Source organism: Oncorhynchus mykiss, chromosome 10 (assembly GCF_057628025.1).
Source record: "Oncorhynchus mykiss isolate SJ-2025 chromosome 10, ASM5762802v1, whole genome shotgun sequence".
NCBI classification, from domain to species: Eukaryota; Metazoa; Chordata; class Actinopteri; order Salmoniformes; family Salmonidae; genus Oncorhynchus; species Oncorhynchus mykiss.
The window spans coordinates 35,285,867-35,312,505 of NC_143031.1; the positions used below are offsets into that span (position 1 = coordinate 35,285,867).

General features: G+C 40.8%; 2 protein-coding genes across 26 annotated transcripts in view; both read right to left on the minus strand.

Annotated features, from left to right (window-relative positions):
* The window catches only part of LOC110533727 (misshapen-like kinase 1), a 55,840-nt gene extending 34,928 nt beyond the window's left edge, over window positions 1-20,912 (minus strand). For 8 of the 21 annotated variants that reach the window (XM_090186451.1, XM_090186449.1, XM_036990122.2 and 5 more), the window contains exons 1-8: window positions 19,738-20,752; window positions 9,873-9,938; window positions 8,297-8,479; window positions 7,984-8,094; window positions 7,737-7,827; window positions 4,526-4,656; window positions 4,391-4,445; window positions 668-746 (exon numbers count right to left, since the gene is read on the minus strand). In XM_090186451.1, the coding sequence (XP_090042577.1) occupies window positions 668-746; window positions 4,391-4,445; window positions 4,526-4,656; window positions 7,737-7,827; window positions 7,984-8,094; window positions 8,297-8,479; window positions 9,873-9,938; window positions 19,738-19,794 (773 nt within the window). In that variant the 5' untranslated portion in view covers window positions 19,795-20,752. Of the gene's footprint in view, window positions 1-667; window positions 747-4,390; window positions 4,446-4,525; window positions 4,657-7,736; window positions 7,828-7,983; window positions 8,095-8,296; window positions 8,480-9,872; window positions 9,939-19,149; window positions 20,753-20,828 lie in introns of those variants that run through there. The other 13 variants (XM_090186459.1, XM_090186458.1, XM_090186455.1 and 10 more) reach the window with 4 other exon arrangements.
* Window positions 20,913-20,966: 54 nt separating this feature from the next.
* LOC110533729 (phospholipase D2) overlaps window positions 20,967-26,639 on the minus strand; it is a 39,081-nt gene continuing 33,408 nt past the window's right edge. For all 5 annotated transcript variants that reach the window (XM_021618210.3, XM_021618207.3, XM_021618209.3 and 2 more), the window contains 3 exons: window positions 25,461-25,614; window positions 24,667-24,784; window positions 20,967-24,510 (listed from right to left, as the gene is read on the minus strand). In XM_021618210.3, the coding sequence (XP_021473885.2) occupies window positions 24,286-24,510; window positions 24,667-24,784; window positions 25,461-25,614 (497 nt within the window). In that variant the 3' untranslated portion in view covers window positions 20,967-24,285. The remainder of the gene's footprint in view (window positions 24,511-24,666; window positions 24,785-25,460; window positions 25,615-26,639) is intronic.

Sequence of the window (26,639 nt, forward strand, 5' to 3'; positions counted from 1 at the left end):
TTCAATTATATTCTTCTTACTATAACATAAAATAATATAATGCCACAGGACATAAGAATAGCTTGTCAGCTAAATGAACAAGCCTAAAGCAGGAGCATTGCCAAATAACATATGCCTACAGTAGGCCAACTCATATTCTGTTCTTCGAAAATACATTTTCCTCATATCATAATGTTTCTTTAGACGTGAATAAAATAAATCATGGATTTATTGTGTTGGTGTATATTCAATTGCTATATTATACTATTATACTACGTTTTAATGTAGATGTTCCAAAGGCGTGTATCAGCGGCTTGTATGTGTTGAGGCCTGGAAATACTAAACGTGTTTATGTTAATTAACGGTAAATTACCGTGAGACTGGCAGTCTTTTGCATTACAATAACCAACTGAGAAAATGTCATGACCGCCACTGCCCTAATGTTGATTTAGTCTTAGTGATCACATTTCTCATATGCCACTGTACTTCCAGTGTATGAAAGGAATCCAGCTGGTGTTGGATGTAAATAGTTCCGTAAAGCGCAGCAGGGCTAGGGTAAGGAAGGAATCTTATCACTGCAAAGGAAGGGATGGAGGGCAGTGAGGGGAGTCAAGACAAAATAGCTATGTCCTAAAATAAAACTGATGTTTCAGATAAAACAACAGCAGAATCTAAACAGCACACTCACCACTTCTTGGACTTGAGTTTGGGAGGAGGGTTCCTCGGGATGAGGAACAGAGCTCTCATTGGGTGCATATCACACAGAGCTGGAGGTGGAGAGAGAGGGGGGAGAGCAAGAGGTATGGGGAAAAGGTATTATGGATTGGTATTATACCCACCAAGCATTTAAATCAAAACAGAATTTAAATACCAGTAGTGTATTAGTATACAGTATAAATACCAGTAGTATATATACAGTATACACTTGTAATGGAGCACATAGTTCTTTGCAGAGAATTGTGACACTAATAACCTAGCTACTCCCAGTCAATATCTGTGGTCTTCCTAATCCCAATCGTTATCCTTTCTTTGTTCCCTCACACCTATTGCCCCATTGTCTTGTTTGAGCAACACTGTTACTCCTCGTCTTCCCAGCGTAGCTAGCAAAACCTGTCTGGTTAGGTTATCAGCTCAACAATAAAAGGCATTCTAGAATGCATACACTGGCGGTACTTCTGATACTGCCCAAGGCATTCAGTGGGTTTTATTTCAGAACCTTGTGACGACACAATGATTACATGACCAGTTGAAGTTGGCCATACCTTACTCTATACGAAGGTTGTGCTGGATATGTTTTGTATGTGCATCTGTGGGAACTTAAGTGACACCTGTACAGACAGACCACCTTTACAGACAGACGGGCACGTTTCACCTGTTTTGCACATCTAGAATGTATGTCGGTTTGTTCAAATTAGTGAAACTAGTCTGCTCATGTCAGACCACAGGGTGGTTTGGTAAGGTTTTGAAAAACGACAATTAGCCAGTAGTATCCCACAGTAACCAGTAGGAACTAACACAGTATTAGTGAGAATGTAAGTCCATGTTGCATAATTAATGACGGCACACCACACCAATTTGTTTTCCCATCTCAAGAGGTTAAATAAACTAAATTACTATAGTAAGTGCCTATTAAGTGCCAAGTAAAGTAACAGGGTTGGCGATTTATTTTTAGGGATCGGACCCTTTAAAAAAATATTTGACTAAAATGACATACCCAAATCTAACTGCCTGTAGCTCAGGACCTGAAGCAAGGATATGCATATTCCTGATACCATTTTAAAGGAAACACTTTGAAGTTTGTGGAAATGTGAAATGAATGTAGAAGAATAACACATTAGATCTGGTAAAAGATAATACAAACAAAAAAAATATAAAACATTTCTAGCCTCTAGCTATGGATAACAGGGCTGACGTGTTATGGATAACAGGGCTGACGTGTTATGGATAACAGGGCTGACGTGTTATGGATAACAGGGCTGACGTGTTATGGATAACAGGGCTGACGTGTTATGGATAACAGGGCTGACGTGTTATGGATAACAGGGCTGACGTGTTATGGATAACAGGGCTGACGTGTTATGGATAACAGGGCTGACGTGTTATGGATAACAGGGCTGACGTGTTATGCTTGACATGCTCAGTTTTCCACCACAAAACACCAGAACTTGGCCAAAAAGAGTAGAGCCAGCTCACCTGCTTTTACACTGGGGTTTGAGCATAAGATGTTAAAATGCTGTTTGGATTTATAAAAAATATTTTTTTAAGGAATAGTTTCACCATATTAAAATGTATTTAGTTCACTTAACAGGGTTGACCTTAAAATGAGGGTACAGTTTTTTTTATTTGACCTTAAAAGGAACCAATAATAACAGTAAATACATAATAAATGACCTTGTCAATGCAACATAACTAGGGCTTTACAATGATGGTGAAACGGAAATGGGTTAAAGTCACAAAGGGTGCACAGAGGGTTATGTCAAAATGCTTCATTTTAGCAAGTCTTCATTTTCATGTGGTCCATATTAGAGGGCTCTTCATTTAATATCACAGGCTTTTAAAATTAAATATTTGTGCACACTCTTAAAATATCAAAAGGGACACAAAAAACACTAATGTCATTGAACGACCCATGGGCTATGTCATGCATACTAGGTGGGTACAGCAACAGCAGGAGCACCAGGCTTCCGAGAGAGACTCCTTCAGTTAGGCACCCCCCCCCCTCCCTTCAAAGCTGCCTACAGTGGGAGCAGTGTGAAGTGATACAGTGCCTTTAGAAAGTATTCATACCCCTTGAATTATTCAACATTTTGTTGTGTTACAGCCTGAATTCAAAATGTATTATACTGAACAAATTAGTTTACATCCCAGATAGTGAGCATTTCTCCTTTGCCAAGATAATCCATCCACCTGACTGGTGTGGCATATCAAGCTCATTAAACAGCATGATCATTACACAGGTGTACCTTGTGCTGGGGGCAATAAAAGGCCACTCAGAATGTGCAGTTGTGTCACACAACCCAGTGCCACATATGTCTCAAGTTGAGGGAGCATGCAATTGGCATGCTGACTGCAGGAATGACCAACCGAGCTGTTGCCAGAAAATGTCATGTTAATTTCTCTTCCATAAGCCGCCTCTTGTTTTAGAGATTTTGGTATTACGTCCAACCGGCATCACAACCATAGACTGACTACATGTACCACGTCAGCCCAGGAACTCCAGATCAGGCTTCTTCACCTGTGGGATCGTCTGAGACCAGCCACCCAGACAGCTGATGAAAATGACAAGTATTCATGTCTGTAATAAAGCCATTTTGTGGGGAAAAACAAATTCTGAAAAGCTGGGCCTTGCTCCCCAGTGGGTGGGCCAGTCTCCCAAGTGGGTGGGGCCTAGCTTGGTGAAATGCTGTAGAGACAGTTGTCCTTCTGGCAGGCTCTCCCATCTCAGCCCAAAAACTCTGTAGTTCTGTCAGAGTGGTTATTGGGGTCTTGGTCACCCCCCCTGACAAAGTTCCTTCTTGTCCAGTTGCTCAGTTTGGTTGGACAGCCAGCTCTAGGCAGTGTTGGTAGTACCATATTTCTTCAATTTCCCAATGATGGAGACCACTGTGCTCTTGGAGATTTTCAGCACTCTAGTAATTGTTTTATACCCTTCCCCAGATATGCCTCATCATAATTCTCTCTGAGATCTACAGACAGTTTCTTGAACTTGGTATATGGTATAGTCTCTGCTCTGACATGCACTGTCAGCTGTAGGACCTTATATAGACAGGTGTGTTTCTTTCTAAATCATGTCCAAACTATTGAATTGGCACAGGTGGATGAAGTTGTAGTGACATCTCAAGGAAGATAAAAGGAAATTGGATGCACCGAAGCTCAATTTGGAGTGTCATAGCAAAGGGGAATAATTATGTAAATTAGATATCTGCATTTCATTTCAATAAATTAGCTAAAATTTCCAAAAACATTTTCACTGTCATTATGAGGTATTGTGTGTAGATGGGTGAGAACATAAATATATTTTATACATTTTGAATTCAGTCTAACACAAAATGTGGAATAAGTCAAGGGGTACGAATACTTTCTGAAGGCACTGTAGTGCTTTGCGATTTGATATAGAGTAGACAATCTAGCGCCACAGATCAATAGCCCCCCCCCACCTCGTATCTTACATGAGCAGCACAGTGGTGAATGAGCCACCTCTTAAACACGGGGCTTGATTTACAGGCCAGTAATGAGACAGGAGGAAGATTATTCAATCTCTCTACTGCAGGTTTATGTTATGCGGAATGTGTTCTTGAGAGCTGGAGATAAAGCTGTTTCGTGGCTGTGTGTGTGTGTGTGTGTGTTTGTAGATGAATAGGGTAATAAAGTGGAGTCAGATGTGTGTGTGGGCTCACTGTACTGTACTTACGAGGAGCTCCCTCTGCCGTCTCTATGGCTGTGATCCCCAGGGACCAGATATCACTCTGTGGACACACCAGTGAGAATTAGTAGCCACTCTCAAACACAAACATAGTCACACGTTAGGATGGAAAGGGGTCATTACCCTGTAGTCATAGGTGGAGTCAGGGTTCTCGTCACAGGCGATGACCTCAGGGGCCATCCAATAAGGCGTACCGATGAAGGTGTTCCTGCGCCCCACAGTCCTGTCCAGCTGAGCACTCACCCCAAAGTCCACTGGCCACAGTGGAGAGGACAGAAGTCAGTATTAGTAGTAGAATATTAGCAACTATTCTCTTTTTTGACTTTGCTTCAAGTCTTGATTTAGTTAAGTTGTAGATAAAGAAATAATACAAATGCATAGAGTGCCTGGGGGTGAGTCAATGTTTAGACTGAGGAAAGCTGCTGTAAACACACACTGAAGGGTAACTTACAGGCTCAAAGAGCAGAGGGGTATACCCCCTGCAAGCTAGATCTACTCAGGGTTTTCTAAAGCTAGCCAGCTTCAGTTAGCTTCCCATTCCAGCTCAGGCTTCATCCGTACTATAACGGTGGATATTGCTTGACCGCCTGCCTCTAGCAGGCTTGTAACTGCGTGTGCATGTCGCACATGGCTAGTTGAATGCCAAACTCTTCATTGAGTCAGTGCCACATTTAAATTTAAAGAAAATGTATCTTGCAAATTCAGCAGGCTATCGTGTGAAAGAGACTTTTAGAAATTGCATCCTTATTTTATTACTTTGGTGTGTTTTGATGTGGTTATCAATATATGAGCACCTTGTTCCCCACTCCTATTGATCAAATAATTGTATTAAGTGAAACAAAAGTTTCTGTGCGTGACGTGCATTTGTCATAAAGTTTCTGTGCGTGACGTGCATTTGTCATAAAGTTTCTGTGCGTGACGTGCATTCGTCATTACTAAATGTGCAATGTGATAGGTATTTCTCTACACACAAAAACACGTTTGATGAATAAAATATTTAATCCGTTGTGTTCCTCAAATCAAAATCAAATTCATAAAAATGTAATCAAATTGTATTTGTTACATGCTTCGTAAACAACATATCTAGACTAAGAGTGAAATAATTACTTACGGGCCCTTCCCAACAATGCAGAGAGAAGAAGAGAAATAATAGAAAAATAATAACACAAGGCATAAACACAGGGTACCAGTACCAAGTCAATGTGCAGGGGTACAAGGTTATTGAGGTAGACATGAACATATAGATGGGTATAAAGTGACTAGTCAATAGGATAGATAAACTGCAACAGCTTTTGGATGAGTCAAAAGAGTGCAAAAAGGGTCAATGCAGATTGTGCGAGTAGCTATTGATTAAATAGATACAGTGGGGCAAAAAAGTATTTAGTCAGCCACCAATTGTGCAAGTTCTCCCACTTAAAAAGACGAGAAGGCCTGTAGGTACACTTCAACTATGACAGACAAAATGAGAAGACAAAAAATCCAGAAAATCACATTGTAGGATTTTTAATGAATTTATTTGCAAATTATGGTGGAAAATAAGTATTGGTCACCTACAAACAAGCAAGATTTCTGGCTCTCACAGACCTGTAACTTCTTCTTTAAGAGGCTCCTCTGTCCTCCACGTGTTACCTGCATTAATGGCACCTGTTTGAACTTGTTATCAGTATAAAAGACACCTGTCCACAACCTCAAACAGTCACACTCCAAACTCCACTATGGCCAAGACCAAAGAGCTGTCAAAGGACACCAGAAACAAAATTGTAGACCTGCACCAGGCTGGGAAGACTGAATGTGCAATAGGTAAGCAGCTTGTTTTGAAGAAATCAACTGTGGGAGCAATTATTAGGAAATGGAAGACATACAAGACCACTGATAATCTCCCTCGATCTGGGGCTCCACGCAAGATCTCACCCCGTGGCGTCAAAGTGATCACAAAAACGGTGAGCAAAAATCCCAGAACCACACGGGGGGACCTAGTGGATGACCTGCAGAGAGCTGGGACCAAAGTAACAAAGCTTACCACACACTACACCGCCAGGGACTCAAATCCTGCAGTGCCAGACGTGTTCCCCTGCTTAAGCCAGTACATGTCCAGGCCCGTCTGAAGTTTGCTAGAGAGCATTTGGATGATCCAGAAGAAGATTGGGAGAATGTCATATGGTCAGATGAAACCAAAATTTAAAAAAATGGTAAAAACTCAACTCGTCGTGTTTGGAGGACAAAGAATGCTGAGTTGCATCCAAAGAACACCATACCTACTGTGAAGCATGGGGGTGGAAACATCATGCTTTGGGGCTGTTTAAAGGAAAGAATGAATGGGGCCATGTATCGTGAGATTTTGAGTGAAAACCTCCTTCCATCAGCAAGGCCATTGAAGATGAAACATGGCTGGGTCTTTCAGCATGACAATGATCCCAAACACACCGCCCGGGCAACGAAGGAGTGGCTTCGTAAGAAGCATTTCAAGGTCCTGGAGTGGCCTAGCCAGTCTCCAGATCTCAACCCCATAGAAAATCTTTGGAGGGAGTTGAAAGTCCATGTTGCCCAGCAACAGCCCCAAAACATCACTGCTCTAGAGGAGATCTGCATGGAGGAATGGGCCAAAATACCAGCAGCAGTGTGTGAAAACCTTGTGAAGACTTACAGAAAACGTTTGACCTCTGTCATTGCCAACAAAGGGTATATAACAAAGTATTGAGATACATTTTTGTTATTGACCAAATACTTATTTTCCACCATAATTTGCAAATACATTCATTAAAAATCCTAAAATGTGATTTTCTGGATTTTTTTTCTCTCATTTTGTCTGTCATAGTTTAAGTGTACCTATGATGAAAATGACAGGCCTCTCATCTTTTTAAGTGGGAGAACTTGCACAATTGGTGGCTGACTAAATACTTTTTTGCCCCACTGTACCTAACTACGTATCAGTCTTATGGCTTGGGGGTAGAAGCTGTTCAGGTGAAGGGGATGATGACGTAATCTGAGAGGGAGGGAATCTGATTTAATTTGTCCTTAACTCGCCGCTCAGACACTACATTCAGTATAAATGTAGTTGGCCCTGAGTTAGCCTGCCGCGGACCAGATTACATTTGAAGGATTCATTGCCATAGAAATGTACCTGGCTAAAAGGTGAGCCAATTTTGTGGTCCCGGTTATCCTGAGTTGAACTCAGAGTTGACCAAAGTTACCTCCTCAAACTAGATTGATAGTATAGTGCTCAGGATTACATATTCATCACAACAACCCCACACACTGTACATATAAACCATGTAGATAACACACAGGAAGCAGCAGAGCAAACACATGAACAGTTTAGCATCCATCCTCTCACCGAGTTTGACCTCTGCGTTCTCCGTCAGCAGCACGTTCTGTCCTTTGATGTCTCTGTGGATGACCTTGTGTTGGTGGAGGTGCGAGAGGCCCTGGGTATCAAAGAGTGGTCAGAGTTCAGTCAGGGGTTCGACGCCCTCTGGAGGGAGTCTGTAATGGTGCTTTTCCACTGTAGGTATTTACGTGGGTGCTTGGCCTAAAGACTGTTGTGTAATGGTTCTACGGTTGGGTGCAGTGTGGTTTCTCACCCTGAGGATTTCTCTGCAGATGTAAGCGATCCAGTCCTCCTTCAGAGAGTTACCCTTGGTGTTCTTCACTAGGTCTGTCACGGAGCCCGCCCCACAGAACTCCATCACCAGCTATACAGAAAGGATGGAACTTAGCACACATAAATACACAGACAGACTGCAATGTTCACTGTAATAAATAATGCTTCCTGCAGTAATCATAATATTGTTTCTGTGCATTAAGCCATTCATGGATATCAGAGACAACCCATTAAATAATGAAGCTCTCCCTCAGATTATACCACCAGACAGGGACAACAGCCATCACACTGACCCAGAGATGGTCATCATGTCCAGGTGGGCTCTTCTTGACGAAAGCTCCGTAGTAGGTGGCAATATTGCGGTGATGGCTGTACTTCTTCAGCATGTTGATCTCAGCCTTGATCTCTTCCTCTTCTTCCTCTGTCACGTCCATTACCTTGATGGCAGCCAGCTGGCCCGTCTTAACATGACGCCCCTGAATAAAGGCAGAGTAAACTTGATCATCTTAATTCAGGGGCTCTTAAAGTGGTGTCTGCGGAGGTACTGCAGGCGGCCAGATCTCAAAATAAATATAGATATATATTTTTTTCATTGCTTTTTTTATGAATAGTACTAACAGATTAAACTAATGAACAGATTAAACTAATTTTGGCCAAGGGATCCATGGAATAAGTATATACACTGTAATACAATACAATAATATTAAAAGGTACTATGTCATATTTTTGCATTGTAATTTCAGAAAATGTCTTCAATATATCTACAGTAATAGTGGAATGATAGTGTTTCACAGATTTTTTTCCACAAAAAATCTTCTTGGGCACAGACAAAATGGTGCAGCCTTCTTATTGGTCAACAAAAGATGGGTTGTCTCTTTTTCAAATTGACTGGGGCTAGAAGACACACACCAATAAGAAGGATGCATCATTAGAATGCAATTATGTGTGTACCCAATAGCATTTTGGGGGGGAAATATTGTGAAACACCATCATTCCACTATTACTGTAGGTATATTAAGGACATTTTCTGAAATTACAATGCAAAAATATGACATATAGCTCCTAATCAAAATGTATGTTCTTAACCCTGGGTGGGCAATGGGCCTGGGAGGCTCATAGGGATATTGGTATTCATAGTACTTCACCAATTACACCTTTTTTTACTTAATACTTATTGTATTCCCCTAAAAATGTTTGCGGGGGGGGGGGGGGGGGAGCTTGAAAACGGCCAAATACTATTTTCGAAAACGTTGCTAAAAAAAAGTTCCTTCCAAGGGCCCGAGACTTGGTTTGTCCAGTCATGCCCTGCCAAAGTCATAGTAGAACTTGTTGTATGCTATTTTTATCTCACTCGAGTTGTGTTATGATTATGAGGGGGTCAATGATTAATTTGCTATCACAAAAGGGGTTCCAGACACCAAAAGGTTTGAGAACCCCTGTCTTAACTGGTCAATCAATCAAAACAAGAAACTGAAGGCTAGGACAGCAGATGTCAGCTCTAAAAACACATCTTAACTTTGAGCAAAAATTCTCTAATAGTTAAAGGAACTCTGCCCTGGTTTAATCTGTTTTGAGAGTGATTATGCTGTATGTTTCACCACATCATTTTCTCTTCATGTCTACTTTTCAGTTCTCTCCATCTTCTCATTACTACTACCAGTCTTCTCGGCTCCTCAGACTGACAGCCTCAGCGTGGTCCAGCACAGCTGCATTAATCTGGCCTAATCTCAGATTTACTACCACAACGAGGGTTTGATAAGGGGAGACACTCAGACAGCATCAATATAAGCTTAAATTGTCTCGGTGGTTCAGTGTCTCTCACCTACGCTGGATTGCTGATCCAAGCCCCATCCATATGTCTTGTCTTACCTTGTACACCTGTCCATAGGTCCCATTGCCAACCACCTCCACCAGCTCAAAGATCCCTGCTGGGTCCTGGAAAAAAGATGGACAGATTCATTAAGATTGTCAGACAGAGACACAACAGACCACCAGGCCAGACGGACTTGGAGACAAGATGCCGAGACAGACATGGTGAGCACATGGAGTGCTTTCAGAAAGTATTCATACACCTCTACTTTTTCCAAATTTGGTTGTGTTACAGCCTGAATTTAAAATTGATTCAATTGTGATTTGTCACTGGACCCCACACACACACAGTCAAAGTGGAATGATATTTTTTGTGATTTTAACAAATTATGAAAAAATGAAAAGCTGAAATGTCTCGGGTCAATAACTATTCAACCTCTTTGTTATGACAAACCTAAATAAGCTCAGGAGTAAAAATGTCCTTAAAAAGTCACATAATAAGTTGCATGGACTCACTGTGTGCAATAATAGTGTTAACATGTTCATCTCTGTACCCCACACATACAGATAATTGTAAGGTCCCTCAGTCGAGCAGTGAATTTCAAATACAGAATCAACCACAAAGACCTGTAAGATTGTCCAATGCCTCACAAAGAAGGGCACCTATTAGTAGATGGCTAAAAACTTTTTAAAGACATTGAACATGGTAAAGTTATTAACTACACTTTGGATGACGTATCAATACAGCCAGTCACTACAAAGATACATCCTTTGGAGAGGAAGGAAAGCACTCAGGGACTTCATTGTAAGGCCAATGGTGACTTTATGAGGATTGATCAACAACATTGTAGTTCATCCAAAATACTAACCTAATTGACAGAGTGAAAGGGAAGCATAATAAAAAATATTCCAAAACATGCATCCTGTTTGCAACAAGGCACAAAGTAATACTGCAAAAAAACATATCAAAGCAATGAACTTTTTGTCTTGAATACAAAGTGTTATGTTTGTGGCAAATCCAATACAACACAGCTTTGATGTAAATCTATGGCAAGATTTGAAAATGGTTGTCTAGGAATGATCAACAACCAATTTGACAGAGGTTGAATTTAAAAAAAAGAATAATAAAAAAAATGGCTAAATGTTGCACAATCCAGGTGTGAAAAGCTCTTAGAGACTTACCCAGAAAGACTCACAGCTGCAATCGCTGCCAACATTTAATAGATTTCAATAGATTTGCAAAAATATCTCATTTTGTCATTATGGGGTACTGTGTGTACATGTGTGAGAGAAAATAAATATATTTAATAAAATAGATTCCGGCTGTAATAGAACCAAATGTGGAATAGGTAAAGGGGTATCAAATCAAATCAAATTTTATTGGTAACATTCACATGGGTTCGCAGATGTTATTGCGAGTGTAGTGAAATGCTTGTGCATCTAGTTACGACAGTGCAGCAATATCTAACGTAATCTAACAATTCCACAACTACATAAACACACAAATCTAAGTAAAGGATTTGAATATTAACATGTAAATATATGGATGAGCAATGACAGAACTGCACAGGCAAGATGCAACAGATGGTATAAAGGACAGTATACACATATGAGATGAGTAATGCAAGATACGTAAACATTTTAAAGTGACTAGAGATCCATTTATTAAAGTGGCCAATGATTTCAAGTCTGTATGTGTTAGCGATGGCTGTTTAAAAGTCTGGTGGCCTTGAGATAGAAGCTGTTTTTCAGTCTCTCGGTCCCAGCTTTGATGTACCTGTATTGACCTCGCCTTCTGGGTGGTAGCGGGGTGAACAAGCAGTAGCTCGGGTAGTTGTTGTCATTGATGATTATTTTGGCCTTCCGTTGACATCGGGTGCTGTAGGTGTCCTGGAGGGCAGGTAGTTTGCCCCGTTGATGCGTTGTGCAGACCGCACTACCCTCTCGAGAGCCTTGCTGTTGTGGGTGGTGCAGTTGCCGTACCAGGCGGTGATACAGCCCGACAGGATGCTCTCAATTGTGCATCTGTAAAAGTTTGTGAGGGTTTTAGGTGACAAGCCATATTTCTTCAGCCTTATGAGGGAAGAGGCGCTGTTGTGCCTTCTTCACCATATGGTCTCTGTGGATGGACCATTTCAGTTTGTCCGTGATGCGTAAGCAGAGGAAGTCAAAATTGTCCACCTTCTCCACTGCTGTCCCATCGATGTGGATAGGGGGGTGCTCCCTCTGCTGTTTCCTGAAGCCCACAATCATCTCCTTTGTTTTGTTGACATTGAGTGAGAGGTTGTTTTGCTGACACCACACTGAGTGCCCTCACCTCCTCCCTGTAGGCTGTCTCGTCGTTGTTGGTAATCAAGCCTACAACTGTTGTGTCGTCTGCAAACTTGATGATTGAGTTGGAAGCGTGCATGGCCACGCAGTCATTGGTGAACAAGGAGTACAGGAGGGAGCTGAGCACACACCCTTGTGGAGCCCGTGTTGAGGATCAGCGAAGTGGATCTTCACCACCTGGGGGTGGCCCGTCAGGAGTTCCAGGACCTAATTGCACAGAGCGGGGTTGAGACCCAGGGCCTCTAGCTTAATGATGAGCTTGGAGGGTACTATGGTGTTGAATGCTGAGCTATAGTCAATGAACAGCATTCTTACATAGGTATTCCTCTTGCCCAGAAGGGATAGGGCAGTGTGCAGTGTGATGGCGATTGCATCATCTGTGGATCTATTGGGGCGGTAAGCAAATTGAAGTGGGTCTATGGTGACAGGTAAGGTGGAGGTGATATGATACTTGACTACCTTCTCAAAGCACTTCATGACATGAGTGAGTGTTATGGGGTATGAATACTTTTTGAAGGCACTGTAGGCCTTGACCCCACAAATAAGGAGGTCAGAGAGATATTGAGATGTTTTGAGCCACATAAAAGCTAGACATCATCCAACTTTTGTTATAGGGAAGGGAGTAATTGACTTTTCTATGTATTTCCCCACCATAAGATAAAAAACACAGGTGACGTTCATTATGGCTACTTCAAACGAAATATTAAAATAAGTCATTGCTTTTTTTCCATGAAAAAAAAAAAGAGACACACCCAGTTCCACTTTCACCATGTGATTCAATATGGCCTGTGTAGGATCTTTGGGCGGTGGACCTGCTGCTGGTTTAGGTTGGAAATGTACAGCGTGACCATCCTGCTTTCATATTGTTTCAATAATGGGTCTGTCAATTCCTGACTTTTTCCAGTGTTTGTCTTTAATTAACAGAGAGAATCATACAGGGAGAGGTGAGAGAGGTGTACAAGAGACTGAGGCATACATACATACATAGATGTGAGCATTAGGGCTAAGGGTTTGAGAGAAAAATATGAAATAAACAGTGGGAATGACAAACGGTCCAATTAGTGCATCCATGCTGTGTGTAAGAGGAGCACTAGGAGCAGGAGAAGCAGGATCAACAGACTGACAAAATGGTTGGAGTAAAAGCTCTTGAGTACAAGTGTTCAAAATAGGGGAAATGAATGAAATGACAGGGAACGATGGAATAGAGGAGGCTAATGCAATCATCCAGAGGGAGGAGAGAGAGATGGCAGCATCGCCCACGTCCAACGCAGAGTGAGAAGAGAGGGAAGGAAAAGAGATTGAGGGGGAGGGTGGAGCTGTATTAAAGCTAAGGAGTGCAGAGGGCTGTACCAGCAACAAACTGTCAACACTGATCACAGACAGAGCAACACACTGTGGACCAACTGGTAACTTCACTTCCGTCAACTTAACTTGGGTGCAGAAGTACAAACTCCATCCATTGACAATGCTGTTGGATCTTTGTGTGTCAGAAGACTCGCCTAATGTCTGTGTACTTACCTAGAGAAAACCATCTCTCTCTCCCTGGACAAGTAAGCCCATCACAACCACAAATAATGAGGCCTTTAGACTCACACTACCAAAACGTCAAATAAGAAACACAACAACGGTGTCTGTAAGGGGGCCGGTCGGTCAACAAATAGCCTAGAACAGATTTGGGAGTTGAAGGTAAGCGTCGATTCAATGTGTGTTGACACTTGTCAGACCACCTGACATTTTCTGATGCGGAGTCATGAAGAATTTAGCCTATTCTACTAACTACACCACTATAATCTGAGTCTTCTGCATAAAGAGAAGTCATTGTCATGCACTATTACTAGCCTACTGTAGGTTCTACTTGCTATGTGAATGTGTGTGTTTATGTGTGTGTGTAATGTGCAGCAGGCAGAGTGGGTGTTATAAGGACAGCTATCAAACAATAAGCTCAAGTGAATCATCCCTCTCAGAGCCCTCTCTAAAAAATGGAGAATTAAATAGCATTGCCTGGAGAGGTCTGGTCTGTAACTCGTTGTACTGAAATTGCTAGAGTGTGTTGGTGAGAGATATTAAAATGTCCCTTTATCTAACTATACTCCACCCTGTTAGATGCTCCTTAGTATTTGTTTGATGATATACTGACACCAGATCATGGTATTAGAATGGCCAACCTCAAATGATGGCCCACATTACAAATTCATCTCATTTTACAGATACCTTAAAAGGTATCTGGTCGTGGAAAGTCAGCGACTGAAAATCTGGATTTGTTTATCCTTTATGTTATTTTTTTACACAGGCTGTACACACTTCATCAGTCTCCCATTCCCAATTTGACAAGCACTTGATAATGCCTTGAATTTCCAGGCGGCATCCCCTTTGTGTGGCCGTAATGCCCACTAAAAAAATCCATGCCTTTTGCGGCTAGTGGCCGTTGTACCCTTGGGCTAAATATAATAATTATAGCATACAACACCCACTCCTCCCTGGGTGCTGCATGCTCCGAAGCACCTCTCACTCACATGGCTCTTCATCACGTGATCAGGTCTTTCTCACAGGCTACAAGTGAAGACAGACACATCGGCGATGCAGCTGCGCACGTCCTTATCCAATTCCGAGGTGCATATTGAAGATATTGGAAGAACTGTCCACATTTACTTTTTCAGCCAACAAGATGAGTCGGCCTAACAAACAGAAAAAGCACTAAGATCTAATATCTCCATAGTACAAAAGTATTCCAAACAAATAAATATTCCAAACAAAGTCTGGGACAGTTGTGGGATGCGATGGATCCCAAATGAATACATCCACTAGCATCCCCAAAAATGTTTGACGCAATGTTGATGACCTAATAGTTTATTTCTTCACATTATAAGCGCAGCAATTTGCACACAGCGGTAGGCTATAAGCACAAATGTTCCATTAGCGGGAAAACACCATTATCAAAAGTGACCGCAAATGTGATTATGCATGTAATGCTTTTATTATGAAGGTGCATTTTTATGGTGAAAATTACCTTCTACAAACTTGAAACTCACGCACTACTTATGTATGCCAGTTAGGCTCTACACCCGTTGTAAAGTGGCTTAATGTGCTTAATTTTAAGAAGTTATTTGGCATCTTTAGTTGTGATACAAACCTTATCAAAACATATAGGCCTATGGACGAGGCTACATGAGGTGCATGACTATGATTCAAAAAAGTTGCACAAAAAAGGCATTGTTTCTTGCCTTATGCGGGGCACCATCCACAAGTGATTATGTATCATTCACAAGTGATTATGTATCATTCACAAGTGATTATGTATCATTCACAAGTGATAGGCTAATATTGTTACCCATCAGACTATTCTTGATTTAATCGTGTCTTTACATATACTAAATAATGTGTGAAATTTGTTTTGATTTAGAATGGACCATTAATCAGGCACCTGTCTCGAAAACAGGGGCAGGGGAAAAAATACATCTATGCACTAAAATAGTGAATGGAGGGCACTTTTCCCGTGGTTCATTTTCATGCCAGTCAAGTAGGCTATACTGCTGTTGTAAAGATAAGCAATGTGCTTAATATTAGGGAAGTTGAGAAATAAATATAATAGGCCTCAAGCAATTGCAAAGCCTATTGAAATGTTGCACAACATGAGCTCATGGGCTCTCATTAAGTGTTTGATTAGATTTTCGATTACATTTGCATTGATGTCAGAGTGGTTAGAGAGACCATGGAGTGCTGAGTTCCAAGCAGTTAGCACGTTTGGTAGGCTACTAATGACCATCAGCAGCATCAGAGCTTGGAGAAGCCTAATTACCGTGACTAAACAGTCACGTGGAATTTGACTGCCTTCATGACTCGTAATAATAATAAAGTCACTGTAACAGCCCTAGTCACCATGTCCAACTTGTTCCACCCCACTTTGTTTTATTTAGAGTAGGATTGCAGCCTACACAATAAATCATTTGTAATATTATTGGTAGTAACCAACTGGATGTCACCGTGTTACAGTCTACCCTGCTCAATGGTGGAGATTTTGCGCTGCAAGCCAACAACACGGGGCAGCGTATACTTCGCTCTTGCTCGCCGCAGTAAAGAGATGGAAGAAGCTAGATCAGGGGTCTCCAACAGGTTGATTGCAAGCTACAAGCAGGTCGCCAAACAATTCTGAAAGTACATGTATTTTTCCGTCATTTCACCAAATACTGTCAAACAAATCTCAATTATCAGACAGCTCAAGCTCTATCCAATCAAATCCACATTATCCCACCCTTAGCCAGAATTAGATTGAAAAGCACAATATCTGCCAAATAAGTTCCATCAATATTGCCCATGTATGTCCAGTACCAGTCAAAAGTTTGGACACCCCTACTCATTCAAGGGTTTTTGTTTTGACTATTTTCTACATTGTAGAATAATAGTGACGACATCAAAACTATGAAATAACACATATGGAATCATGCAGTAAGCAAAAAAGTGTTAAACAAATCAAAATACATTTGAGATTCTTCAAAGTAGCCACCCAAAGTAGATTTTCTTAACACTTTTTTGTTTACTACATGATTCCATGTGTGTTAGTTCATGGTTTTGATATTGTCACTATTAATCTACAATGCAAAAAAAAAGTAAAAATAAAGAAAACCCCTTGAATGAGCAGGTGTGTCTAAGCTTTTAACTGGTACTGTACATGGTACTTTTATATAAAGCAATCACATAATAATAAATTACCAAACATAAGCTCTTTAACCCCACCCCTTAGCCATTCTCAGCCCATCCCACCTATCACCATAGACCACCCTCAGTTGGTTTCCATGGGCCATATATTTTTAAAATTGTGCTATTTTACATACATTTTTAACCATTCTAATCGTATAGTACCAACAGATTGTGTGCTAAAGATGAAAACCTTTCCTACGGGTCCTATTATATTATTTAGTGGCTGATGGCTCCCGAAATCGCCCCACATCAATAAATTTGTTATAACAAACTCTGAATGTGACAGTCAAATGGATGCAGAGGACATGACAAATAAACTAAAAAAAGGGGAATATTTACAGGTTGCTTAGGAGGTAAAGGGAAAGTCAGATGTGTGGAATAAATGTGACTAGTTGTGGAAAATACTGGAGATCAAGAAAAAGAAGGTAAGGAGCAAGCACTGTGTGCATATTGTGTGTGTCAAACAGGTGCTGTATAGATTACAATATAATTTCTCTGATTGTTTTGAACAATGTAAACACTAAATAATGTATAAGCATACTAGAGAGTCTGTTGTAAAAAAAATTTGTTAAGCCTTCATTACAGCAGACTTAAAACAGTAGCATTCATTCGTGAATGCAATTTTCTAAATGGAACGGTTTATTCTTGTTTAAGCTAATTATTCTAGGCTTGCTTTATTTTAAAACTAAAACGCTTGATTGCATTTCAAATCATGAAAGACTCATAATGCTGTGTGATGACATTAATGAATGAATGATTGATACAGTAGCCTATAGAAGTATTGAAATAAAGGCCTAAGTAAGTTACGGTATTAAGACTAAACAGGATGCGCTCTTAGACCTACAGCTCAATGTGGTTATACAAGGCTTCTATACTAAGCCTACTAATGATAATGACAATTATTATTATAATAATGAGATCAAGAAAAATGAGTGTTATTATTATAATTATTGACAATTTGGAAGTGTAAACACTAAATAAATTATAAATATTACCAGAGTCTGTTCTAATGAAAAAAAAGAAGTGCAAAGCCTTTATCACAGCTAAGCAAAAAAAATGTATTGTTGACTTGATATGTCATTGTGTGAGGGTTGGTGTTCACGGAATCAGTAGGCTATTAAACAAACACTCAAACAGGCAACAGAAGCAGGTTGTCTTATTTCTGTAGATATATTGATGATTCATAAAGACAGGCACATTTAACAGTTAGGCTATGGATTATAGACCTAATTAAGTTTGGGTTTCCGCTCTCCTCACTTTTCTTAGAAAATAAGGCAAGGGCTGTGTTCTCATCTCATTCTGCTGCTGCCTCCCCTGCATTGTTCTCAACACCAATATACTGGTTAACTTTGTTATTATGCACAAGGAAAAGCTGTAGGAAAAGGCACCAATTCAACAGCGCACTGATGTGTTTCAGAACCGTGGAGAGTAGAGGTCGACCGAATAATCGGCACGGTCGATTAATTAGAGACGATTTCAAGTTTTCATAACAATCGGTAATCTGCATTATTGGACGTCGATTATATTGCAATCCACGAGGAGACTGCGTGGCAGGCTGACCATCTGTTCCGTGAGTGCAGCAAGGAGCCAAGGTAAGTTGCTAGCTAGCATTAAACTTATCTTATAAAAAATAATCAATATTAACATAATCACTAGTTAACTACACATGGTTGATGATATTACTAGATTAACTAGCTTGTTCTGCATTGCATATAATCAATGCGGTGCCTGTTAATTTGTCATCGAATCACAGCCTACTTCGCCAAACGGGTGATGATTTAACAAAAGCGCATTCGCGTCAGGGTATATGCAGCAGTTTGGAACGCCTGGCTCGTTGAGAACTGTGTGAAGACCATTTCTTCCTAACAAAGAACGTAATTCATTTGCCAAAATTTTACATAATTATGACATAACTTTGAAGGTTGTGCAATATTTAGACTTAGGTTTGCCACCTGTTCGATAAAATACGGAACGGTCTTGTATTTCACTGAAAGAATTCATGTTTTGTTTTCGAAATGATAGTTTCTTGTACTGTTATAATCTCCACCGGCACAGCCAGAAGAGGACTGGCCACCCCTTAGAGCCTGGTTCCTCTCTAGGTTTCTTCCTAGGTTCCTGCATTCTAGGGAGTAAGTCCTGCACATGTGATTCTACATCTGCATTGCTTGCTGTTTTAGGCTGTGTTTCCGTATAGCACTTTGTGACATTGGCTGATGTAAAAAGGGCTTTATAAATACATTTGATTGATAACACTTGTCTGCCGAGCATTCAAATAACAAAAATTTAATAAAACTCTGCACAGTTTACCTACCTCCAAAAACAACGCAACTATCCATGATGTTGATGCTATCCATCTGGTCAGTCAGACTGGCTGTAATCACTCACACAAAAAAATCGACATAGTTCAATGCAACTTCCTACACAAATTCGGGAAAAGCAAGGTAAGGCTGGAAATGTTTTGGTGGGGATTCTGTCTCTACTTCCTCCGTCTCTCGCGCGCCTTTACTTCGTCACAGTGAACAACCGAACTCTGACCAATCAGCGCGGTTTTAAATGTTGCTATGTTTCTCGTGGGCGTGGTTTTGCACCAAGTTTGGCGTGGACAGTTTTGGACGACTGACTGAACCCGTACGTCTCCACTCGACTCTCGCTGCGCGACAAACGTCATCAGTTTAGGCGCTAGGCGTGTCTGTACTGCCTCTCCCTCAGCAAATACTAATAGTGCTTGCTTGCTAATAAGATTATCGTCAGTCAAAGCTAAAACACATGTTTTACCCACAACTGGCCATTTAACCTAAATAGAACGTTTGCTAGATGGAAGCTCATCAAAACTGAAAAGTACTCGTAAGTTTCCAAAAATGACAATCATCAATGAAGCTTTGGCACGCGCTGTACTTACCCTCAAAGCTGCGAGGTCGATGTCATCCAAGCTTCGTGTGGGGGCGTTTTCGGACATACTGGCAAAAGTAGTAAATTAGTTTAAAAAAGTAGCAGCGGGTAGAAAATCCAGGTGGCCCAATGTTTAATTTAGCGGTGTCCTGCACTGTCAGGTCCCGCGCAGACAGATATGGGGGTACCTTATGAGACTTGACTTGCTAACATAAACAACCAGACGCAAAATCGTCAAGGCGAAATGCAGTTCGCTAGCAAGCTAGTCCCATTGCGTTAGAGACCCAATATTGTGCTGCACTCTATGCGTTCATTTTGGCAATATTAATACGTATATGTTGCATGACAATTCGAACGAGGTGGTCATCTACATATACTTTGAATGTTTAACTACACAATACAATTATGTTTGTGAGATTAAACAAAAGTTAGAATAAGTAGCTAGCTAAGTTACCTGGCTAGGTAGCTAGCTGTTGGCTAAATAATAACAGCGCAATAATACGAAGGTGGTCTGCAGCAGAGCTGTTAACGTTATCTAGCTAGCTATCCACGCACAAATCAAAAATAACATTTATTTATAATAAGCTTGCATTCTAGCTGGCCGTAATTCGCGTCCTGCAGAGACTTAATGTTCCACAAATGACGTTGCAAGCAAATGGCGCGGTCAGTAGATCATATGTAGCCAGCTAGCTACGTCGAATGTCCGACATTCGTTATCTGAACACAAACTTTCACTCCTTTCGCGTTGACACAGATCGCGCCTTACACTGCTTGTACCGACGGTGAAAAATGCAGTTTCTGTACGGATCCAATTGTACGAATTTGAGCTGGTTACGTACTTCTAAATATATACTTTAGTTAAGAGTATAGTTGATAACATCCAAGTAATTTCCCGACATACAGTCCATAAACTATTTAATCGCCATGTTTTGGTAACGTTAGCCCTGTTCGTCTGTGTGATCGGCTATGACGTCCCTTTACAGCAAGTGTGCATCTATACACACACACACACAACACCCTTCCTCTCTACTCCTTTTTTTTCTCTCTCTTCCCACTCCCTACCCCGAAGAGTGCTACGGTACTGCATCGGGGACAAATTACCTGAGAGATGATCAGTAAACATACATACTACTGCAGCTGCCTTGGCCTGTAGGCTAGCCTAGTGTTTACCTGTCTGACTGGGACAATCACACATGGATTGACATGACTCAAAAACCCGAGGCAAATTAACTAATACTGTTCACATTACAACTTATAAAAATATTTATTAAATGTTAAAAGATAGCTACATTCGTACAGATGACAATTTTGAAAAATAAAAGCCTATCGACTATAGCCTAGTTATTCTAATAATTAAGTGATCAGGCTGGTCTCGTAGTCTAGACGTAACAAAGTTAACGAAAATCCGGGACACTCGTTTAACTAGTATATTTTTCTCAATTTAATTTAACATTTATTTTACTAGGCAAATCAGTTAAGAACAAATTCTTATTTACAATTACGGCCAAACCCGGACGATGCTGGGACCAATTGTGCGCAGCCCTATGGGATATGTTATGTTTAATATGGTTACATAAGACATGTAACTTAATAAAGCAAATATGAAAGGAGGGTGGGTGCCACCTAGCTAACGTTAGCCACAACAACTTGGAATTCGTAACATATGAAATGGACATCCACAAATTAATGCATTCCATACCAAATGTAAAATATACTAATTTGAGCTTCCCAGATTTTCGATTACTATGTTACGTCTACCCCTGAGTCCAGGTTGCAGGCATACATACATTTAATGCACATTAAAATGTTAAAATACAGTGAAAGTTAGGCCTACATAAATAAGTAGAAAATACTAAAGTCATATAAATGTTATTCAAATGTTAGAGCTACAACTCCCCTTCTTTCAACATAAAGTAGTATGGTGAATATAATTAACAGAAACAGTACGTGGGAATTCAGAAGTTAAATACAATTCCGTTTCAACTTACTGTGCCAGTGGGCAGGACAGTTGGTCATTATGAGAGGGGGGATTTGAGACAAAATATCTAAAGTGTCGTATTATTAAACAGACTTTCCAAATGTGGGTCTGTTGTAAATCCACTTCCTCTTTGCTTACCTCATGTCAAAATAAAAAGTCCTGCACATGCTCCATATGTGGACAAAAAAATAAATAATTTGTGGTGGACTTTTCTTTTGACATGAGGTAAGCAGAGAGGAAGTGGGTCTACAACAGACCCACATTTGGAAAGTCTGTTTAATAATACAATACTTTAGATATTTTGTCTCAATTTCCCCCTGTAATAATTACCAACTATCCTACACATATCCACAGTAAGTTGAAATGGAATTGTATTTAACTTCTGGCTTCCCATCAACTGTTTTTGTGCAACCCAATACAATTGAAAGCAACGCTAGTGTATGTAAACACACCCGAGTTGCTAAAAGCACCTGTAGTAGTGGTGGTGGTATAAGCAGTATCACTAAATAAATGTTACTATTTCAGTTAGTCACATTTTCCTTGATTAAAACTGTAAAAAAATGACTCATCCCATCCAAGATTAGAAACTGTGCTTTACAAAAACATTTTTTTCTTTGCTCCCCTTTTTGAAATATAGTGGAATGTTCTGGACCACTGACAACAGGGTAAGTTAGTAACAATAATTCACTTGGTTGCCATGGTGACGACAAAAAGACGCAACAATTAAAGCATGCCAGGAGCACCCCCTGACTATATTTCTCTCATTCCCCTCTATTCGCCCCATGCCCCTCATATGGTCCTTGGTCTTCCTCTTTTGTCATTGCCTATCTTGCAAATCCAATGACCCTCATTTTACAGAATTTGCTAGGCCACCTCGTCTTCCATTTTGTCATATACCTCTGTCTGATTCAGACTATCGCTCATCTGTCCTTTCCTCTTTCGGCCACAATCTAGTCAGCTCTTTATAACCGTCACCATAACAACCACAAATGTTCTGACAAATTTGCTGGCACTGCATGGAGAGTGGAAGCGAGAGGCAGAGAGAGAAAGAGGCAGGGGGAGAGAGAGGCTGAGAGAGACAGAGAGAGGAGCTATCCACCCACAACCTTGCAACAATAAATGTACGCAATGTTCCTAAATCATCTGAGACTCTTGACTTCTGATCTCCATTCCTCCTCCTGCCTCATACAGTGGCATTCTGTTCCTGTTATGTTATGTATTGGCAGACTCGTACCTAAGACCTTTAAAAAAGGAAATACTCAGGTTCAGTATTATATTAACAAACAAATTTGGTCAGTTGAGTGTGGCAATGATTCAACCTTATAAAAATTTACATGTGACATTAAAACAGTGGTAATCCTTCGAATAGCCATGTGTCAAAGTCACTTGGAGCACAGAAAAGGCTTCAAATGCGTTAGTATACATCAGGGATAAACTAAATTCAGCCACAGGCCGTTCTTTTCTTGAGTGGATGATCAGGGGGCCGGAACATAATTCAAAATAATTTGCAGACAGCAAATTGACCACAAGATGCCCAAACAGATATAACATTAGACAAAAACATAATCATTTTAAACCTTGTCTACATTTGTACACAATCACATATACTGAGTGCACAAAACATTAGGAACACATTCCCAATATTGAGTTGCACCCCCTTTTGCCCCTCAGAAAAGCCTCAATTCATCGGGGCATGGACTCTACAAGGTGTCGAAAGTGTTCCACAGGGATGCTGGCCCATGTTGACTCCAATGCTTCCCAGTTGTGTCAAGTTGGCTGGACGCCATTATTGATACTCACAGGAAACTGTTGAACATCAAAAAAACAGCAGCTTTGCTGTTCTTGACACACTCAAACCGGTGCGCCTGGCCCCTATCATACCCCGTTCAAAGGCAGTTGCCCATTCCCCCTCTGAATGGTACACATAATCTATGTCTCAATTGTCTCAAGGCCTAAAAATCCTCCTTTAAATCTGCCTCCTCCCCTTCATCTACACTGATTGAAGTGGATTTAACAAGTGACATCAATAAGGGATTATATCTTTCACCTGGTCAGTCTGTCATGGAAAGAGCAGGCGTTCCTAATGTTTTATACACTGTGGATATCTCTCCATTATGCGTGGGAATAACTTGGAACAGATTTCCAAAATTAAAATCACTTTGAGCTGATTTGCTGGTGTTTTTACAGTCTTTTGTGTCCCCAAAAAATATATTTTTAATTGATTTATTTGCTCAGAAAACATGGGGGGCCAAATAAAATTACCTGTGGGCCGCCAATTGGGGAACCCTGGGATACATTATCATCGGGTTTGTTTTGAAATGTTTGACCGTTTTAACAGAGTTCAAATCCACTCTGTATCAACAGCTACAGTATGTAAACATCTTGCATCTAATTGCATTCTTCGTAGACACATCAGTTAGTGTTTTTGAGCTAGGTCAGTTTAGAATACATTTTGTTCCAATCTTTTTATTAATAATGGAGTGGTATCTGGCAAAGGTGATAAAATCTATAAAGCGCTCCCCTTCTGTACTGGGATATTTCAGTGTCATCCCGGCTCTTGTGGCTGGTAGTCTGGTACTCTTATGTCCAGAGTCCCGTAGGAGCCATGCCCTCCTTGCTGCCCAGTGGGGGGAGCAGACTCTCCTCTGACAGGAAGTTGAGGGGGAAGTGGACCAGTAGCCCCCTGACGGCCTCCAGCTCCTCTTTAGCCTGCTGAGGGTCTGTGTCACACAGGCGCTCCAGGCCTGAATGCTCCTTCAGCTCCCTCATGCTGTGGACAGAGTTGCAGGGGAGGCAGCGGAAGACCTGTTCCAGGTAAAGGGAAGGAAAGTAACAGTCAAGGGGAAAGGTGAGCAGCAGAGAGGACAGGGAGGGAGGTTATAGGGAAAGAGAGACTAATAACAATGCACATGAAAAAGAGATCCAAACATAGCTTTTAGTCGTATTAATTTACATGTATACCTTGTCATAAATCTTAGCATTCAGTTTTGCCGCCGCGTTCCATCCCAACAAGAAAAAACGGTCGCTGATTGGGTCATCGATATCGATCTTGGGGTCAGAATCAGCTCCTAAAAGCACCCTGGGAAGCACATGCACATAGAGTCAGTTACTGCCAAGCAGCTAAGTTAACTGCACATTCAAACTGTTGATAGAGTGACAGTTTGTAATACAGTAGCTGAGTGAAGGTTGGTGCACAAATGCATATTTAAAAAAACAAAACAAAAAAAGAATTCCTTCATACAGAGAATGAACACCACGCTTGCGCACGATTGTCATCTGAGATGGTTCCCTTGGAAACTAGAGGATATACTTGGTAGCTGCTGATTCGAGCCAAAACTAATAGCTCTGCTGGCATAATAGGCTTCAGGCAAGCTCTGTGAAGTGTATCCATACTCTGTCTAGGAGGGACAAGGGACAGTTTTAGTGCATCACAAATGCCAACAATTACTAATCAATAGATCCATCTACTAGTAGTGGAGTCAGCGTTATTAGTATGTCAGTGTAGGGACCTTGGTTACCCCCTCCCTCACTAACATAAGAATGACTGTGGGAGTTGTTAATCTACTGAGAAGTGATTCACTTCTGCAGAAGGGATAACCCTTTCAAGTCCAAACACATCCAGGTTCACCCCAGCTATATCATGTATATACCCCTCAAACTCAGTGAACCTCTCTATCAGTAAACTAATTGAATGTAAAATCCCAGAAAGTGCAGAAGAGTATCGACCCTACTGTCATATTTTCCATAGTCCTGACCTGAAACACTCTTTGCGCAGTGCCAAAGTGAGGGGTCCGGCCTGGTACTCCTCTCCTCCCATTATGGAGGGGACCCTCTCCTCATCCTCCACCAGCAAAGCCAGCTCACTGTCCCGGCTGCCCAGCATACTGCGGTCATTGATGTTGGCCGAGCCTGGATGGAGGGAGCACAGAGAGTGTAGGGAATAGAAACCGGAGAGGAAAGAGAGAGAGACCCAGAAAGAGAGAGCAAAGAGGAGAGTGTAGTGACAGTACTTATATCAGTGATGATGGCCATAGATTCTGCAGCGACGTACTTTATTCTAAGCATGTGAGTTGATAGCAGCAAACTTTCTTAATACCAAGTTGGGGGAGATAGAAGGTTAACAAAAAAACACTGTTTACAAAACCCTTTTCCTGTGTCTCAAGGACTCTTATCTAGCTGAGAGGAGCACCATAATTACCCTACCCAGTCCCAGTGTAATTATAATCATATCATAGTATGGAACATCCCACTTGGCACAACGTGGTTGAATAAACTTTGTTTTAATGTAATTTTTCTACGTATTGTGACATGAAATCTACTTGGAAAATACATTACATTTGAAAAAAGTAATCAAAGTAAACTGTTGTTTTGAGGGTGAAATTTCAACCACAGGATTATGTTATCATGGTAACCCATTTTCAACATAGACAAACCTTGTATGAAATATGTTTAGTTTGTACCTTTGAAACAACGTCAGATCTTCAACATTATATCCACTATCAGAAGAAAACTATAGGCTGCGCAGCACCTCCTACTGGAAAGTTGATTATCTATAGCTATCCGTTTGGTCTCCGATCCAGGATTTTAACAAAGCCCAGCCCTTCTTAACTTTGATTTGTCACAGACTGTGCTATTGCAAGAATGTTTATTGAGAGATCTCTTAATAACTAAATAGATTCACTGTTGTTATTAAACTAATTCCAAAGGGTAGGTTTAACAGAGCAAATGTTAAAGGATAGGACTATATCGACTCAAACGTTATTTAAAGTGCATTTAAAGTTTGATTTTATTTTTTCTCGTCCTATTCTTTAAAGAGATGCTCCGGTACTTTTGTATACTTTTAGCCAGTAGTTCTTAAAGTAGCACTCACGAGACAAAAGTGGTCTTTGGAAATTGCGTATTTCGTCACATATGTGCAGATATGTGCACCACAT